This window comes from Centrocercus urophasianus, unplaced genomic scaffold, assembly GCF_019232065.1.
Source record: "Centrocercus urophasianus isolate 14NV4802_14NV808 unplaced genomic scaffold, USGS_Curo_1.0 seq_14, whole genome shotgun sequence".
Taxonomy (NCBI): Eukaryota; Metazoa; Chordata; class Aves; order Galliformes; family Phasianidae; genus Centrocercus; species Centrocercus urophasianus.
This window is the reverse complement of record NW_024884586.1, coordinates 27,635,965-27,652,921: the sequence shown is the minus strand read 5'-3', so window position 1 is coordinate 27,652,921 and position 16,957 is coordinate 27,635,965. Positions and strand designations below refer to the sequence as shown.

Here is a 16,957-nt window from a genome sequence, read left to right as displayed (position 1 = left end):
TCGTAAGATGACACTTAGTTTTGTGAAGTAACAAAGCTGAAATTCTGTACCACTTACTCTTTGTGTACTGAAATTGTTATTTTAAACAATGTGTTAACTAACTAGTGTATGTTAGTTACTTTGACTAACATATGTTGACTTGTTGCTGACTAGTGAGCAGCATGACCATACTGCAAGGTTTCTCTGCAGCAGACACTCAGCTCTGTCAGTTTTAGTTAAGGAATTGTGATGACTTTCACACAGTTGCAGCTTTGCACAATTTCCACAAGGGTACACAATTGATTAGCTGGAATGCATTCCTTTTTTTTTTTTAGTTGTAACCCAAGGTTAAATTAGAACAAGTTCCTTAAATATTGGTGTAGCCAATGCGTGACCACATAGCTGGTTCATTAATCTTTGGCATCCCCATCCGAAAGATCTTAAAGCTGAGTGTAAGCAAATTAAAGAGGCAAAATGCTCTACTCTAACAAAAAACATTGAGGCTGTGAATTTTTTTTTCTCTAGATGTTGGTTTTGTTTTGTTTTGATTGTTTAAGAGGTTTTTCTTGTTCCTGTATTAATGAATCTATTCTCATGTATTTTTTAGTATTAAGTAGCGAACAAACACTAAGCTGGTGATGTTAAAAAATATGATGATATAAACTGCTTTTCCTAGAAACTGCTCAGGACAGCTGATTTGTCTCAGTATGATGCATTCACCAGTAACTCCTACCCTTCCTCTCACCTTTTCTAGAATAATTTAATGTAATTTGGGAGTATAATATTTTTTTGTGATGGATTTTGCAGCCGTGTATTTTGTTCTTTCTTATAAACATCCTTGTAGGCATGGAGTTCAAATTTACTAAAGTCTGGTCAATTGGCTCACCCTTGTTTACACTGGAGTGTACCTAGTTACTCAGGAAGGTGATTTAAGTATATTTGTCTTGCACTGAGATTTCAAACCCATTATGTATACTTTGATTAAGGAATACATTTGTACTTTGAGACTGTAATTCAGCTGTCATTGAAGTTAATGGCACCTTTCTACTGATATCAATAGGTCCTAAAACTTTCTTGTCAGTTACATTTAGAGAGAAAGTATTTAAAATACTAATATATTATAATTCATTGTAGAAGTTACAAAATCTTTCATTTGAGTTTAAAAAAAAAAAAAAAGAAAAGAAAGAAAGGCAGCTGAGCAAAATTAGCATCAGTTCCCTGCTTACTGATTTCACTTATTTTCACAACTGTAATTATTCAGGAATCACTGGCCTTACAGAGGTATGACTGTAAAGGCTTGTTAGCCATCTCACTGTTTCTTTTTGCGTGTTTCAGGTGAATCTCTGTAGCTCATACTTGTTATTGAGACGTGCAGCAGTAGCTTGCTTGCGGCAGCTTGTGCAAAGAGAAGCTGCTGAGGTATCAGAATACGCTGTTGCATTAGTTAAAGAGAGCAGAGAAGACTTTACTCCAGGTACTGTACTGAAGAGATCCAAGAGCTTGGCACACTCATAATGAATTTTAAACACATTCTACTATGGTTATGAAAACTTTGCGATGTTCTTGTTGAAGTCTTGAACCCCAAAAGTTTTTTTTCTTCAGTTTTCTATATATTTTGGAATCATCCAAACCCTTCTGGGTGATAAAATGAATATACTTTTGTTTTTCATTTATTGTAGATAGTAAGGGTCATTAATCTAGAAGAGGAAAATGCAGTTCCAAAAAAATTGAACCCTGGCTACCCCATAGCTTCATATTCCTGCTTCTCAAACACCTGGCTTTGTAGTCCTTACACACCTTACACGGTTTTCATAATTAGTTTTATTTTCATATATAAATCTCTTCCTAAACTAAAATTCTGTCACTTTGAGAAGGTATACAAGAATTTTTGATGAAAGTTCTGAGAATTAGTTAAGTAATGATTATCAGGTGTCCCTAGAATTTTTAACTATCTTGGGGTTTTGGAGCTGTTTTTGTTGTTTTTATTGTTGGTTTGTTGTTGTTGTTGTTCTTTTTTTTTTTTTCTTTTTTTTGCTAAAAGGTCTGAAAGTGATCATCTTTATGTACCCTTCTATGAGAATATGGTGGTGATAAATTATTTCACTTCGGATTTCAATTCACACTGGTTTGCAAATTTTAGACTCATTAGAAGTTGAGTAATAATAAAAATGAGTTAAAATTTATACTCATTAGAAGATGAGTAATAATAAAAATGTAGGTTTTTGAACATTCTTTTTCAGGAGCTCAGATGCTGTGCTGATTGTAGTGCTGCAAAATTTGGAATAGGATTCTTGTCATTTTCTCTGGGATAACTTTTCCTATCGGTAGTATCATCTGTAAAAGTTCAAAGTTGGTTTTGTACCCAGGCAGCTTAGACATGGCATTAAAGCAATATAGATTATTATTTCAAAAATATTTAATAACTAGAGGCTTGTTGTCAAGCTACTCTGTGCAGCCTTGACTAGGGTTTCTGTGGTCATTACTTAGTTTTGGGATGAACAACATTAATCTCACATTGTTCTTTGCAGATATTAATATCAGAGAAATAGGCCTGGAGGGGGCATTGCTGGGCTTGCTGGACAAAGAACTGGATCAAAGGTTGTGCCAGGATATCAAAGAGACTCTGAGTCATATGCTTACTTCAATGGCCGTTGAGAAACTCTCTTTTTGGCTGAAGCTTTGTAAAGATGTTCTTGCTGCCTCAGCTGGTAAGTACTAATTGACTCCAGTTCAGAATACAATAAAAACAAAGCCAGCAACAGTACATTATGTCACAGAAGAAAAGTATTCTTCTTGAATGTTCATGAATGTATCATCCTCCATAATGAAACACTGGTCAAAGGTCTAGTGTTAAGTTAAAGGTAACTTAGTTCTTTCAGAAGGAGTGACTTCTTCCATTTGTATTGCCTTTTCACTATTGAAGATGTTTCTGTAAACATTTTAGTATGTCTTCTGTGATGATATTCTAGCTGCATTATTGTCCTAGTGTTAACTTATTTCCATAACAGGACGGGAAGCATAATACATCTGAGCTTGTGAATCCTGTGCAAGTACCTACAAGAAAAATACTCAGACCATCTATTCTGTGGATGATAGGAACGACAGAGACCATATCAGAAATCAGAATGTTCATATGTTAATGAACATTCCAAGCAGATGGAATTAATTATTGTACTGAATATTGTGAAAAGATTTTTTTCTCCTCTCTTTCTCTATTGCTCTCTCCCAATCTGTGATAAAGAAGAGAAACTTCTTTGCATTTGAAAGGGCAGTAGTTTCATATGTGTCATTTATTTTAAAATATTTTTTTCCTTCACTTCTTTCCTGCAGTTCTTTGTTTACTTTCATCATACTGATCTTACTTTCCAGCAGGTAGTACTAAAGATGTGAAGACAGCTTTGGTGCACTTTATTTTTAATTCTAGCATTGACTTTCAGACAACGAAATTGAAGAGATTCATAGTGAGTTGGTGGAGGCTGCAGACAGACTTTAAAGTGATTCTCTTATAAATCCTTCTGTAATTTTTAACTAAAGTAAAAAAATAAAATTAACTATTTTTCTTCATTTTTTTTTTCTCCTGTGTCTTAACTACAGATTTCAATACAGTAGCATCAATAGATACCACTCAAGAAGAAGAAACTGCCAAAGTGGATGATGCATCCATATTAACATCTGAAAGTGACGAGGGATTCCATCCTTTCAGTAATCCACGGTGGTCCACCAGGGTTTTTGCTGCAGAATGTGTTTGTAAAATTATAAACCAGTGTGAAAATGCAGGTAGTGCCCACTTTGACATGACTTTGGCTCAGGAAAGGAAACAACGTGATTCGAGAGGTACATCTGAAGCACTGAAAGAATTTCAGAGAATGCAAAATATGCTTAAACTAAGTGTTCACTTTTTGTATTTTAATCAGATTCATCAGAAATGTATTGTTTGTACTGCAGTTAGAAGACTACATTGATTAAGGTGTAGAACCACTTCAATTAGTCAAAATACTGGTGTGTCACTGCAGCATCTATACTCATTTTTCTGGTTATAGCACTGTGGTAAATGTGTATGGAGCTATTATTTCTGCATAGGCATTGACAATCAGAAGCAATAGCTGGCACCAGTTTGCCACGATGCAATTTGGCTACCTGGGAATATGGAAAAAAAAAGTGTCAATTTTCAGTACTTCTCTGTGTTTATTTAGAAATGTTTTCCAAATAAATAAATAATAATTTAAAAAAACAACCAACTAGAAAATCTGTCTCATACGTGCTTACATGCTGCAGTTTAAACTGAAAAGGAAAGTTCCCTAAATCAGCTAGTATGAAGCATCCAAGTAAAGTTGTTGTATATGTAAAATGCTCTAAGTTAAACTTTGATGTGTTGTAAAATGTAAAATACAGATTTGGAAAATGTTGGGAGCAATATTGTGAAATACGTTGTGTCTATATTTAAATGTTTTGAAACTGGTTTTTGTTTCTTATTTCAGATGACTTTTTAGTATTGCATTTAGCTGACTTGATCCGAATGGCTTTTATGGCTGCCACAGATCATAGTGATCAACTTCGTCTTTCTGGGCTTCAAACATTGCAAATTGTTGTTAGGAAGTTTGCAACTGTTCCAGAACCAGAGTTTCCAGGTCATCTAATTCTGGAGCAATATCAAGCCAATGTAAGCATCGTTGCTATTGTCTAATGTTTTCTATAATAATAACTGAGAATAGGTGGGTAGTGGAGCATTTATCCGGATTTAATTAGTGATATCCTGAAGTCTTGTTCAGAACTTCCTTAAATGAATTCTGAATTTTAGAGGATCTTAAGAAACTGTCATTACCTGTAATTAAAAACAACTATTTTTCATTTGTTTTCATAAACTAACAACAAACGCTCATAATTCCTATACCTGTAATATGCTGAGACACATCACCAACTAAGTGTACTTATCTTCAGCAGGCTTTTTGCAAAAATCTCAATTGATTTATCATTTGGCTTTTGACAAACAACACATTGACATTTCATTTTCAATGTCAACTCAAAATAGAACTCTTTCAGTATGTCCATAAAATGATGTAGACCATTATCACTAAAATTTTTCTGTAAGTTCTGGTTGAACTTAATTCACCCAGTAAGAGACTCTAAAAATGACATAACTGAACTGAAGGCCTGAATTTACTCAGGGATCAATTCTAGAGTTTAGTTTCATAAATTATAGAGACCAACATTTATATTAGTACTTACTTATTTTATATATATATACATGTATATAAATCACTGCAGAGGCTGATGGTATCAGTGAGGATGATGCCATTACACTTGACATAGTTTACATAATCTATTATACTTTATAATTTCATTCTAAAAAACATCTGGCTTAAGTCTGAATGTTCCATTGTCATCTAAATCAGCAAGTGAAATTTTCACTAGAAAATAGCTTATCAATGACAGTAGGTGAAATCTCTGTAACCTGGTGTGTTCTTTATTAGATAAATGGAGTTTATGTTTTCTTCTTTCACTTTGTGAAGCTGTTTCTTTCTTTTTTTTTTTCTTTTTTTTTTTTTCTTTGAGTAAGGAAATGTCACTTGATGTCTTGCAAGTCAGTAGTGGTTTGAAGCAGTGTTTTTGTTTTTTTGTTTGAGAGCTATTCATCAAGTTAAGAACTCAGGAAGGAAGAGGTTTCTATTTCAATTTTAGACTGTGCAAAGAAAAGGAATTACTTTGAGCACTCCTTTCAAGGAGCTTTCCATGTAAGCAAATCAAACAACATAAAAAGTATGAATGCAATTGTCTCCTAGTTCTTGAATCTCACCAAAAAAGTGAAAAATGAAACAGGAAACTATGTTTTATAAAGAAAATTGCAGCAAAGCTTGGCTATGGAAAATTATTCTTTACTGAGCTGTTTCGTGTGTATTAAATGTTGTGTAACTTCTTTTTAGGTTGGAGCAGCACTTAGGCCTGCCTTTGCTCCAGAAACTCCTCCTGATGTCACAGCAAAAGCATGTCAGGCAAGTGTTGAAAGTCAGAAGTCTTAGGTAATAGACCCTCTGAAATTTTCTTTTTGCTTGATACATCACACAAGAAAAGGGAAATATTAAATCATGTAGTCTCAAATTCTTGAGACAAACAAAATAAGGTCATGCAGGTTACCTGTATATTATAGCATCCCAGATTTTTAATGCACTTCAGAATCTTTTGGGAAACTTCTGTAGCAGCTAATAGTTCAGTTATTTAATTCATCCCTCCTACTGTTTCTGGCTTTTGTTACTTATATATGCTGAACTGTAATTCAATTTAACACTGGTTATTGTCTGAGAGATAATTATATCTCAATAAAAATGAAAAAAGTTTGACATTTTACAAATGGGGGAAAAAGGAGTATCCAGTGGCATTTGTCTTGTTTCTAACTAACTTTTACAATGCTAGGTGTGCAGTGCCTGGATAGCAAGTGGTGTAGTAAGTGATCTCAATGATCTTCGAAGGGTTCACCAGTTGCTTGTATCCTCTTTGGTCAAAGTGCAAGCTGGGAAGGAGACACAAAGTCAACAGTATAATGAAAGCACCTCAACTATGGAGACGTTGGCTGTGCTTAAGGCCTGGGCAGAGGTTAGTGTGATAACTCTGTAACAGTAGTCTTGATTTTTGATAGGTGGATTAGAACCTTTCAGACAGAATTGTTTCAAAGATCAAAATGCATGCTTCATTAAATAGAAGTTTGTTCTTTGCTATGCTTTGCTATCTCTAAATATATCTCTAATAGTACATAAACACCAGCCTAAGCCAAGTTGAAAAATAACTGTAATGAACGAGACCCTTGGTAAGCTTGACAGTGGCACTGCTATGTAATTCTGCACACATATTATTATACTGTATTTCATAGTATTTCATAGAATCACAGATTCATAGAATTCTTACATCTTGTGATGTTTTGCTGTCAATTTTAAATTGATGTGGTATAAATTGTTATGGTAAGGTAGTTGTAAATATCTATCTTTTTCATTTGCTATTTAATTTTATACAGGTAGCTCTTTCAGCAATGTCAGTTCAGTACTGTCTTGGCTAGCTGCCTTAAAGTCAGCTCACATGAATGCTTATTTTAATATACGTAAATGCAAGGTTAGGTATTTAAAAATAAAAATGTGACAATATATATAACCTCTAAAAGATGTCTGAGAAAGTGCTGATGATGAGCTTGATGGAGGGAATGATAACCAGCTAAATACAATCACGTGGTTGATATGGTATTTGTGTAAGCAGAGGGATGTTTTGAAGAGAGCGGGCAATAGATGGCATTTATTTGACAATTTATAGAAACACATACATCTTCTGGTGCCTATAGTGGAGAAAAGATATGTTAGCAAAAAAGAGAAAAGCTAGCAAAGGGGAATAAAATTCTTGAAAATATGTTACACTAGAGTTTTAAGTAGATCAGCTTCTTTTATCTATTCAGGATAAAGTGCCTTTTATCAATTTAAAATGATTACAAAGAGAAGTTTTTTACTGGCATATAACAATAATTGTTTCACTGGTCAGAAGCTCAGGCAGAATTCAGACTGGATGTTAGTGTTAGTCATGATGTTGTAAGAGTTAATGGGCATAAATTGAAACACAGGAAGTTCAATCTGAACATTATGAAAAAAACTTACCTGCTTTAAAGGTGACAGCACTGGTGCAGGCTGCCTGGAGAGGTTGTGGAGTCTCCTTCTCTGGCGAAATTCAGAACCCACCTGGAGGCTTTCTGTGCAACCTACTGTTGGGAACTTACTTTAGCAGGGAGTTGGACTTGGTGATCTCCAGAGGTCCCTTCCAACCCCTGCAATTCTGGGATTATGTTAACTTTTCAAAGTGAACGTGTGTAGATTTTTTTTTATCTATACATAACAGCCACGGGAAATCTCTAAAGTAAGAGAGTCTCTTCAGCTTTCTAGTGGATTTGAGATATGAGAAACTACTACAAAATAAACTGGGGGTAAGTTTTTGTGACCTGTAATCAAGTAATCTACACCTACTAGACTTGAAGCAGGGACAGACTCTAGGAAATCTTATGACCGACTGTTGAGCAAGCATCTTGGTAGCTTTCCAAGTATTAATATTGTAAATGTTTCTCCAACTATATAAACAGGTTTACATAGTTGCAATTGAAAAGCAAAGAAATCGAAGTGATTTGCACAATTACTCCTTGAAAACTGCGAACTCTGCAGAAGAAAGCTACCGAGATGTAACATCTTCAGCCAGTGGTCTTGTGGACTTAGTACAGGCAGATCTTGGAACACTGAGCAAACTCTGGCTTGCTGCACTTCAGGATTTTGCTCTCTTAAATTTGCCTTCAGAATATGCATCACAACTGCCTGCTGAAGGTAAGGAGGTGAATAAATTTTCTTTTCATAGATCACTTGCAATCATTGATGTCCTAGCTGACTTGTGTTAGCTTTCAATAAGATAACATTGCGTAGAGAATGCACATACTTGTGTACTTAAATATAAATAAAGTTTGCTTATGAGGGAAGAGCTTTCAGTGATGTGAAAAGTAGTTTGTTCAGTATCTGTGTTGGTTGGATATTTTTATGGTTGAAAGAAGGAAAAGGTAATTGTATTCCACTCAAGTAAATCAAAATAGATTTCCATTTTCAGCCTAAATTTCAGTATTCCACATTTGAAAGAAAAAAAAAAAAGTCATAAAATATGGTAAACATTTCAATAAGAAGAATCCCAATTTTTGATGAATGAGGAATTATTGTAATTGGAAATAAAATATATCCTTGAAACGTAATTTTTCTTTTTGTAGGTGGTGCATTTTATACAGCAGAGACCATAGAAAGTGCCAGACCTCATTACTACAGCTCCTGGGCTCTGATACTTTATGCTACAGCATTATGGCTTACTAGCACAGGTTTCATTGTTGCGGATCCAGATGAAGGAGTTGCTAATCTCTCTAGACCTGTCACCCCAACTACAATGTGTCAAGATTCTTCTACCAGGCCCTCAATAAAATCTCCTGAGGATGTGAATACTGACAGGTTTCATCTTATTTTGGGTTAGTGTACAATCTGTCTTGATTCTGCAATACCAAGAATGTTTATCATTTTTCATTGATAAAGCTGTTTGCAAAAAGTATTTTATTGTTCACACTTCACTGCATTGTTGAATTTTGATCGTTTCATAGAAAAATATAGTCAAGTGAATTTTAAGTCCTAGTGACATAATCGTAATCTATTTTCCCAAATGTTTAGCTCACAGTTAGCTACCACAAACTCCAAAGTAAGTGCTTCCTGCTGTGCTCGTAAACATGCAATTTCAGATTGTGTGAACAAACTTTAACACAGACACTTTCTGTAGCACAACAGTTCTTAAGTGTACATTGATAAGTTGTCAACAGTTTATGGGACCCACAGACCCATGCCCCAGGAGAGGGAGAAGGGGAGAAATGGGAAAAAGTAGAGAAATAGGCCTAAAAACAAAACAACAGCAACAAGCTAAGGGACAAAAAACCAGTTTACTACTTTACATACTAGTAAGTATGATATCGGAATGCAAGATAACACAGTATAATACAATATAATTGGAATTGAAGCTAATAAATTATCTGAAAGGAGCGAGTGTGTCCAAAATCAAAGGCCTTACTCTAATGCTGAAGGTGAGATGGCTAAGAAGCACGTACCGCAGTGGCGAGTTGTAAAAGAAGGGCAGACTCGTGACTTGTGAGCAGTTTTCCCCTCTGAACAGAAAATGGAAACGGAACAGTGGAAGTCCTTGGGGATAGATGGTTCTTCTCTTCTGAGAACCAAGTACCTAGGAAAATCAACAGTTCATGGAAGTGGAGCATTAACTCGTTAACTCCCAGTGCTCTACTGGGGTATTATGTTGTGATGTGGAATACCAATGACAAAAATCATAAAACCATGTCATCAGTTTACCAAGTCATCACATACTTTGCAATTACAGCTGTGAAACTGAGTTGAGAACGTGGATCAGAATTTATATGAAGTTTATCTCCAGTGTCACAGAATGTTATCTAAAGAGTCCCGAAACCTCAGAAAGAAGTGACCAATTTTATGTGGTCTGGAATGTGTGAGCTTAGGTCTGTGTAATTTGCTTGTAGCTGGTGATCCAGCTGTGGTGGTTCTAATTGTTAGCATTTCTGTAAGATGAGAAGAAAAAGCCTCAGCCTTGGAGTTTATGAACTATTGTTAACTTCTGTTATTCTTCTTAGTTACATAAATGAATTCACTTAGGCAAATATTATGTGTATGCGTTATGAATTTTTCTGCCTGTTGTGGTTTAAAACTGCAGTTAGCTGAGCACCACAGTCATTTGCTCACTCGCCTCTCCTCCTTCCCATGGGATGTGGGAGAGAACTGGGGAGGGAAAAAAAAGGCAACAAAATAGAGCCCACATGTTGATATAAAAAATACTAAGGCAGAAAAAGAATAATAAAGGAATAATAGTAATAATAAAAATAATAGGAATGATTATACACAAAACAAATGATACACAAACAATTGTTCTCCACCTGCTCACCAATGACTAGCCAGTACTGAAACAGCAGTTGCTTCTCTGGCCCACTTCCCACCATTTTCAGGTCGTTTTTTTTTCCCCACATGATTCTGTACGGGATGGAATATCCCTTAGAGCAGGTTGGTTCAGCTGTCCTGAACACCACAATTTGTGCCTCCCAAGTCCCCTCACTGACAGGGCAGCATGAAAATCTGAGAAACCAAAGTCTCCTTGACTCTGTTCTGCACTGCTCAGCAACAACTAAAATGCTTGTGTGCTATCAAAATTGTTTGCCTCCTAAATCTAAAACATATACCAGCCACTATTAAGGAAAAATAAATTCTGTCCCAGCTGAAGCCACGATAATGCCTATTCATCAGATCTAGAGTGCAAAAGTTCTACTTGGAAATTGTTTTAACTTATTTATGAGAGTTGTTTCCTCAAAATATTAACAGTGGGAAATGAATCCACTTAATATAAAGTGCAAATGCTATTTGTATGTCTGCTCATCATACTATTAGATTACTTTCTAAAATTTTATGATTTGTTTTCTTTGATCCTTACAGGAATTAGTGTGGAATTTCTCTGCTCTCCTCGATCAGATGCAGCAATGGAGAACATTATTGCCTGCTTACATGCCCTGCAGGCTCTGTTTGATGTTCCCTGGCCAAGATCTAAAATAGGTGGTGATCAGGTAATGTGTTATTGATCAGAATCCCAAGCTAACTTAGAAGGATTTAGGAAGAAGCTCCTTATCGTTTAGGTCACTCACATCCATGCAGACTTGGTAGTGGACAAGACTGGGCCAGTCTTCCTGAAATTACCTTTTCTTTTCAAAGAATAAGTGGTATAATGCTGTAAACGTTTAGAGAAATGTGGTTTATTCTTAAGAAACAAATGTCATATCTGCTTATATCTGCAAAACTGTCTTCCTCTTATTTATATTTGTTCTGACCATTGAACTTTTTATATAAAATATTTTTTTTTTTACATCTAAATAGCATTCATCAAAATAAAAAGGGAAAATGACAAAAATGTTTCAAGAAGAGAGAGTGGTATAATCCAAGCTTCATACTTGGAAATGACTATAGGATTGTTTTTTAAGCTAGACATGATTGTAAAGGCCAAAGGAAAAAAAAAAAAGCTTCTCGAGCAGTAGTAGTGAGATCTGTTAGATGCATAGACTATAGTTTTAGTTTTGAAAATGGGGAAAGTAACATCTTGTAGACTAATCCTTCATACAATCTATAAAACAAGACACTGGATGTAAGGTTCTAAGCTAAGTTTGAGATGAAGATTATATGCAGGTTGTAAGGCTGACTGACAGACCAGAAGCAGGTGCTATTCCTAAAAATGAAGGAAGTTTTTGAGAAGAGTGAAGTGCTAATTTTGAGCATGATAACCTTACAGACAAGCCAGATGTAAAGCATAACTTTGAGCAGTATCTCTACTCTTTGAATTAAGCTTTATACCACGCAGTTCTCTAACACAGCACAGTTGATGCCTGTGGCTGTGTCTAAGTTCTGCTAACTATTGATGCTGCCTCCAAGGAAACGTACAGGAGGGATTGTAGGCCCAATCCAAGATAGTATTCCTATTGTCATGAGTTAAGGAGGAATTGAATTCTGCTGTTAGTGGCTATAGGACTTTAATAAAGTGCCAGTTCCTGTGTTTGTGCCAAGAGTACTGTTGTATTCCTTAGAGAAATCAAATCAATAAGAGTAATACAGTTTGCTCTAATTGTTATTAATTATTTGGTAAAGAGTGTCTGTTTCTAAAATTTCTGCATCAAAGTGGGTATACGTTAAGCATTTTTCTTGCTATAGGAGTTGGCTGTAGAGCTGCTGAATGTTTTGCATCGACTGATACTGACCAGAGAATCACCTGATATTCAGCTTGCTGCCCTTGAAGTTGTTCGTCTGATTCTCTTTGCAGCTCAGGAACATGTGAAGGAAAAGCGGAGAAGTGCGGAAGGTACAGTAAGGCACAAGATGCTGAATATATGTTCTTAAGGGTACGGCAATGCTTTCTTGGAAAGTAGGATTCTTGGAGTTGGTATTCCAACACGTATCTTAATTGAAGTTCTTCACAGTTAGTGACTAATTCTGGCTCGCTTAAGTCAGCCCAGGTGCCTGACTTCAGAAATCAGAGAGACTTGATAGCAGATGCTGGTGGACTAGAGGCAAGAACTGAGGAGAAAAATTTGAGAAACTGCAGGCTGTGGTTGGCATAATCTTGTGTGGTGACAGGGAGGAGGAATTCATAGAGGAAAGGGGTTCAGTTGTAGTAGAGGGGTGGCCAGCAGGGACAGGGAGGTGATTGTCCCTCTCTACTCTGCTCTTGTGAGGTCCCATCTGGAATACTGCGTCCAGATCTGGAGCCCCCAGTACAAGAAAGACAGGGAGCTGTGGGAGAGGATCCAGAGGAGAGCCATGAAGATGATCAGGGGACTGGAGCACCTTCCCTGTGAGGACAGGCTGAGGGAGCTGGGCTTGTTCAGCCTGGAGAAAAGAAGGCTGCAGGGTGACCTCATTGCGCCCTTTCAGTACCTAAAGGGAGCCTACAAACAGGAGGGGAATCAGCTCTTTGCAAGGGTTGATAACTGCAGGACTAGGGGAAATGGTTTTAAGTTAAGGAAGGGGAGATTTAGGTTGGATGTATGGGGAAGTTCTTTACTGTGAGAGTGGTGAGGTGCTGGAACAGCTGCCCGGAGAGGTTGTGGATGCCCCGTCCCTGGAGGTGTTCAAGGCCAGGTTGGATGGGGCCCTGGGCAGCCTGGTCTAGTATTGAATGTGGAGGTTGGTGGCCCTGCATGTGGCAGGGGTTTGGAGATTTGTGATCCTTGAGGTCCCTTCCAACCCTGGCCGTTCTGTGATTCTGTGATAGAGCAATAGAAAGACTCTGCATGCACATGCACACACACAGCTGTTACAACCTGGATTCCACCAGTTTCTCTGATGATAGCTTTCTAAATTTAATGAGAAAAACAACAAAATAAGATCATGTTGGCATGATACCTCGGCATGTTTGAAGTCTAAATCTATTGCATCCGCTTTTCCCTTTCCACAATCAAAGCACAGATTGCTTATTTAGAAGGATGGATGTTTGCCAGTAGAAGCTGAATACATATGCGCACACATATATACAAGTCAAGATTGTCATTTGATGATGAAACAGTCTTAAAATGTAAACTTTTTGGAAACAAGGAACAGCCTGCGGATTTCTGACATATTTTTTATTTCTGTTGTAGTTGATGATGGTGCTGCAGAAAAGGAAACGCTACCTGAATTTGGAGAAGGCAAAGATACAGGAGGACTGGTGCCTGGAAAGTCCTTGGTCTTTGCAACACTGGAGTTGTGTGTTTGTATTCTTGTCAGACAGCTTCCCCAGCTCAACCCTAAATTAACTTGTAGCCCTGCAGTTCAATCAGGAAAACATCTGTTACTATCAGAAGATGGAAGTAGGCTGGTATCAGCAGCATTACTAATTCTCTCTGATGTTCCTGCAATCTGCTCTCCTGAAGGTATGCTATTTCATCACAAGGAAAGACTAAATGAAAGATTATTGTGCTCTTCTGAGCAACCTGGTTACTACCTACTTTTCTCAACTGGATAAATATGGCAGAAAGGTTCATGATTTGCTTGTGACAATTTCCTGTTCTAATTTTTTTTTTTTTTTCTGTCAGGTAACAGAAGTTACCAAAGCAATTGAAAGAGCCTTTTTTCTTTTTCTACTGTGTTGTTGCAGTGCAGTTAATGGATTTCTTTTGTACAGAGGAGTGTACAGTAGATGCGTGCTTCTATCCTACTTTAATCTTCTGTTCTGGAACTTATTATACAGACAAATTTAAAAGGCAAACATATCATGTTCAGTTTCACTCAAAGCTATCATTTGAACATTAGCAACCTGCTCTTAAGTAGTTATGGTTGGTTCTTCAAATTAATTGACTTTTACCCCATGATTCATTTTGAATGCACACCAGCCTTTAAGAGGAGGTCTTTTTTTCCTCAGCAATATTGTATTCATACACGTGATTCTTCAGTGCTGCTACAGGGTGCTGATAAGCCATTTCTGGTGCACTCCTCCTTTCACACCTCAGGTATCTGTGTTATTCTCTGTGCAAACTATTGCCTTTATCAGCTCTGTGAATTTCTTTTTTCTGACTTCTGCGCTCTATCACAGAATTCTTTATAGGGGCTGGTGTGCTTCAAATGGAACAGTTAACAGTTCTTACTATTGTTCTATAGTACAATATCATTTCTTTTTTCCATCTGTAGCCCATTATGTGTCTTTTTTTCTTTAATATCAAATCTCCCTGAACTTTTCACTACAATTAATATGCATTGTTTTACAGGAAGTGTTTCAGTTCTTCCTACTATTTTGTACCTAATTATTGGTGTACTTAAAGAAACTGCAGTCAAAGAGCAAGATGGCCAGCTGCCTTTGCCAGTTGCTGCATCTCTACAAGCTCTTAAAGGACTTCTGTCTTCACCAATGGCTCGAGCAGAGAAGAGTCGGACTGCATGGACAGATCTTCTGCGCAGTGCTTTGGTCACTGTACTCGACTGTTGGGATCAAGGTAAGGACGAGTTCATTTTGTTGAGATTAAATTTATGCATGTCTTATATAAATAAAGTCTAATCAGTAGCCAACTAATTCTCCTGCAGGTAAGTACTGCTGAAACTATAATGCCATCCTGTCTCTACAGTTGACATGAGAAGTCACAATCTGCAAAGGATAAATGTGGAACTGCGGATGTACACCTGCATTACACAATGCCACAATGTAGTTACACTGTGTGATGGAATAAACAGAAGTTGTAACTTCAGTGTAAGCATAAAAGTCAGTTGTAGTACATAAAAAACAATGTCTGTATTGGCAGCAAAGTGAATTAAAACAAGAGTTTAAGAAAGGCAGTCAAAACCTTTTTGTCCTCATGCTAGTGTTCTGTGTACTGTTTCTTTAGCTTGCCCATTTTGAATTTTGGCTTTTGTCATTCCTTCTGTTTAATCTCAAAGCTGTAGCTGTTATTGGAACATTTGTTTATAGCGCTGTTATTAATTTATTTGAATGAAAGCCTCAGTCGTACTGAAAAGGATGTATGTTTTTTAATTGTATATAATTGTCAAAATAGGTTGTTGTATTCCAACATGTCATAGCAGCTTTTCAAAGATATTTATTGCACTGCCTACAAAGAAAGAATGGAGTAGGAGCGTGCTGGTATTTCTAAATATGCATGTCACCACTCCTGAATTATGATTTTGGCCTCAGCGTTTGTAACGGTACAAACCATAGCAGTGCATCAGAGTGTTGTGTATTTGAAAAAAAAAGAGATTCCTAGAGAGACCTAGACATTTCTATTCCACCTCTGTGTAACGTTTGAATTCAAAGAATTACTTCCTAATGCAAATCTAACAGATCATTTGCTTTATTGATAGCAGATGGTGTTCTCCGAGAACTCGATGAAGTGAGCCTGCTGACCGCTATCACAGTGTTCATTCTGTCCACCAGCCCAGAAGTTACTACCATAGAGTGCCTTCAAAAGCGTTGTATTGACAAGTTTAAAGTAACACTTGAGTCAAAAGATCCTGTTGTAAGTACTGGTGAAGTTGTAAGAATATCAGTAGCATATTAAAGGCATTTTAGCTTATTTCCTGTTTAGTTGCTTTGTGTTTTGACTCCAGTTAATTCTGTCCTACCTGTATCTGCTGTATTTTGGAGTGGTTCGAACATGTTAACAAAACCATGCCCAGCAGTACATTTTGCCATTTTTTTTATTCTGTCTGCAGAATGTTTTGTATTCTTAACCCTTTTATTTCATTTTTATTTCCTTTTTCTGCATCAGACCCAGAGATTCACACACTGACAGTGACACAGTGCTAATACATAATCTTAACACAAAAAGAATATTTTTTCCTTAACTCAAAAGTCTGGGGAGATGTGAAGAAAGAGGGTGCATGATCTAGTTGTTGTTATTAATTTGGTTACAAGTTATAATGCTTCTATGAATTACTATGTGTTAGCATTCTGAAAACTGATTTCTTTTCACACTGTGAGGCAGATTTTTTTCCCTCCCTGAAATTTTATCCAACAAACTGTGAGTTTTAAAACACTCTGGCTTGTATTCCGAGGTATAACACTTTTGTAACTGGGAATTTGATTTTTCCCTTCAGGTACAGTATAAATGCTACCAGCTACTGCACTCCATCTTTCAGCATCCAAACAAAACTGTGTCATACCCTTATATTCACTCTTTGGCATCATCCATTGTGCGAAAATTGCAGGAAACAGAAAAATCAAAACCTGAAAATGCTGCAGAACTTCAGGTTATTCAGGAGGGAATCAAGGTGGTAACAGCTCTTACAGCTGCTGCTGAGGAAGAGCACCGTAAGTTGCTTCCCTTATTTGTATCCAAAACATTACACACACTTAAAGTTGTCACAAGTAATAAATTAGAACAAAAGGATCTCTGGGAATTGACTCCTCAACAATAATCGCTAAC

The 16,957-nt window shown here is 36.7% G+C and overlaps 1 protein-coding gene across 4 annotated transcripts in view; it reads left to right on the top strand.

Moving 5' to 3' along the window:
* Positions 1 to 16,957, top strand: part of HEATR5A (HEAT repeat containing 5A) — a 59,368-nt gene that overhangs the window by 40,590 nt on the left and 1,821 nt on the right. For 3 of the 4 annotated variants that reach the window (XM_042813396.1, XM_042813398.1, XM_042813397.1), the window contains exons 23-36: positions 1,315 to 1,453; positions 2,508 to 2,687; positions 3,574 to 3,813; positions 4,458 to 4,639; positions 5,901 to 5,969; positions 6,388 to 6,567; positions 8,084 to 8,318; positions 8,747 to 8,995; positions 11,022 to 11,149; positions 12,282 to 12,429; positions 13,706 to 13,978; positions 14,810 to 15,034; positions 15,894 to 16,048; positions 16,629 to 16,842. In XM_042813396.1, coding sequence (XP_042669330.1) covers positions 1,315 to 1,453; positions 2,508 to 2,687; positions 3,574 to 3,813; positions 4,458 to 4,639; positions 5,901 to 5,969; positions 6,388 to 6,567; positions 8,084 to 8,318; positions 8,747 to 8,995; positions 11,022 to 11,149; positions 12,282 to 12,429; positions 13,706 to 13,978; positions 14,810 to 15,034; positions 15,894 to 16,048; positions 16,629 to 16,842 — 2,617 coding nt within the window. The remainder of the gene's footprint in view (positions 1 to 1,314; positions 1,454 to 2,507; positions 2,688 to 3,573; positions 3,814 to 4,457; positions 4,640 to 5,900; positions 5,970 to 6,387; positions 6,568 to 8,083; positions 8,319 to 8,746; positions 8,996 to 11,021; positions 11,150 to 12,281; positions 12,430 to 13,705; positions 13,979 to 14,809; positions 15,035 to 15,893; positions 16,049 to 16,628; positions 16,843 to 16,957) is intronic. The other variant, XM_042813399.1, reaches the window with a different exon arrangement.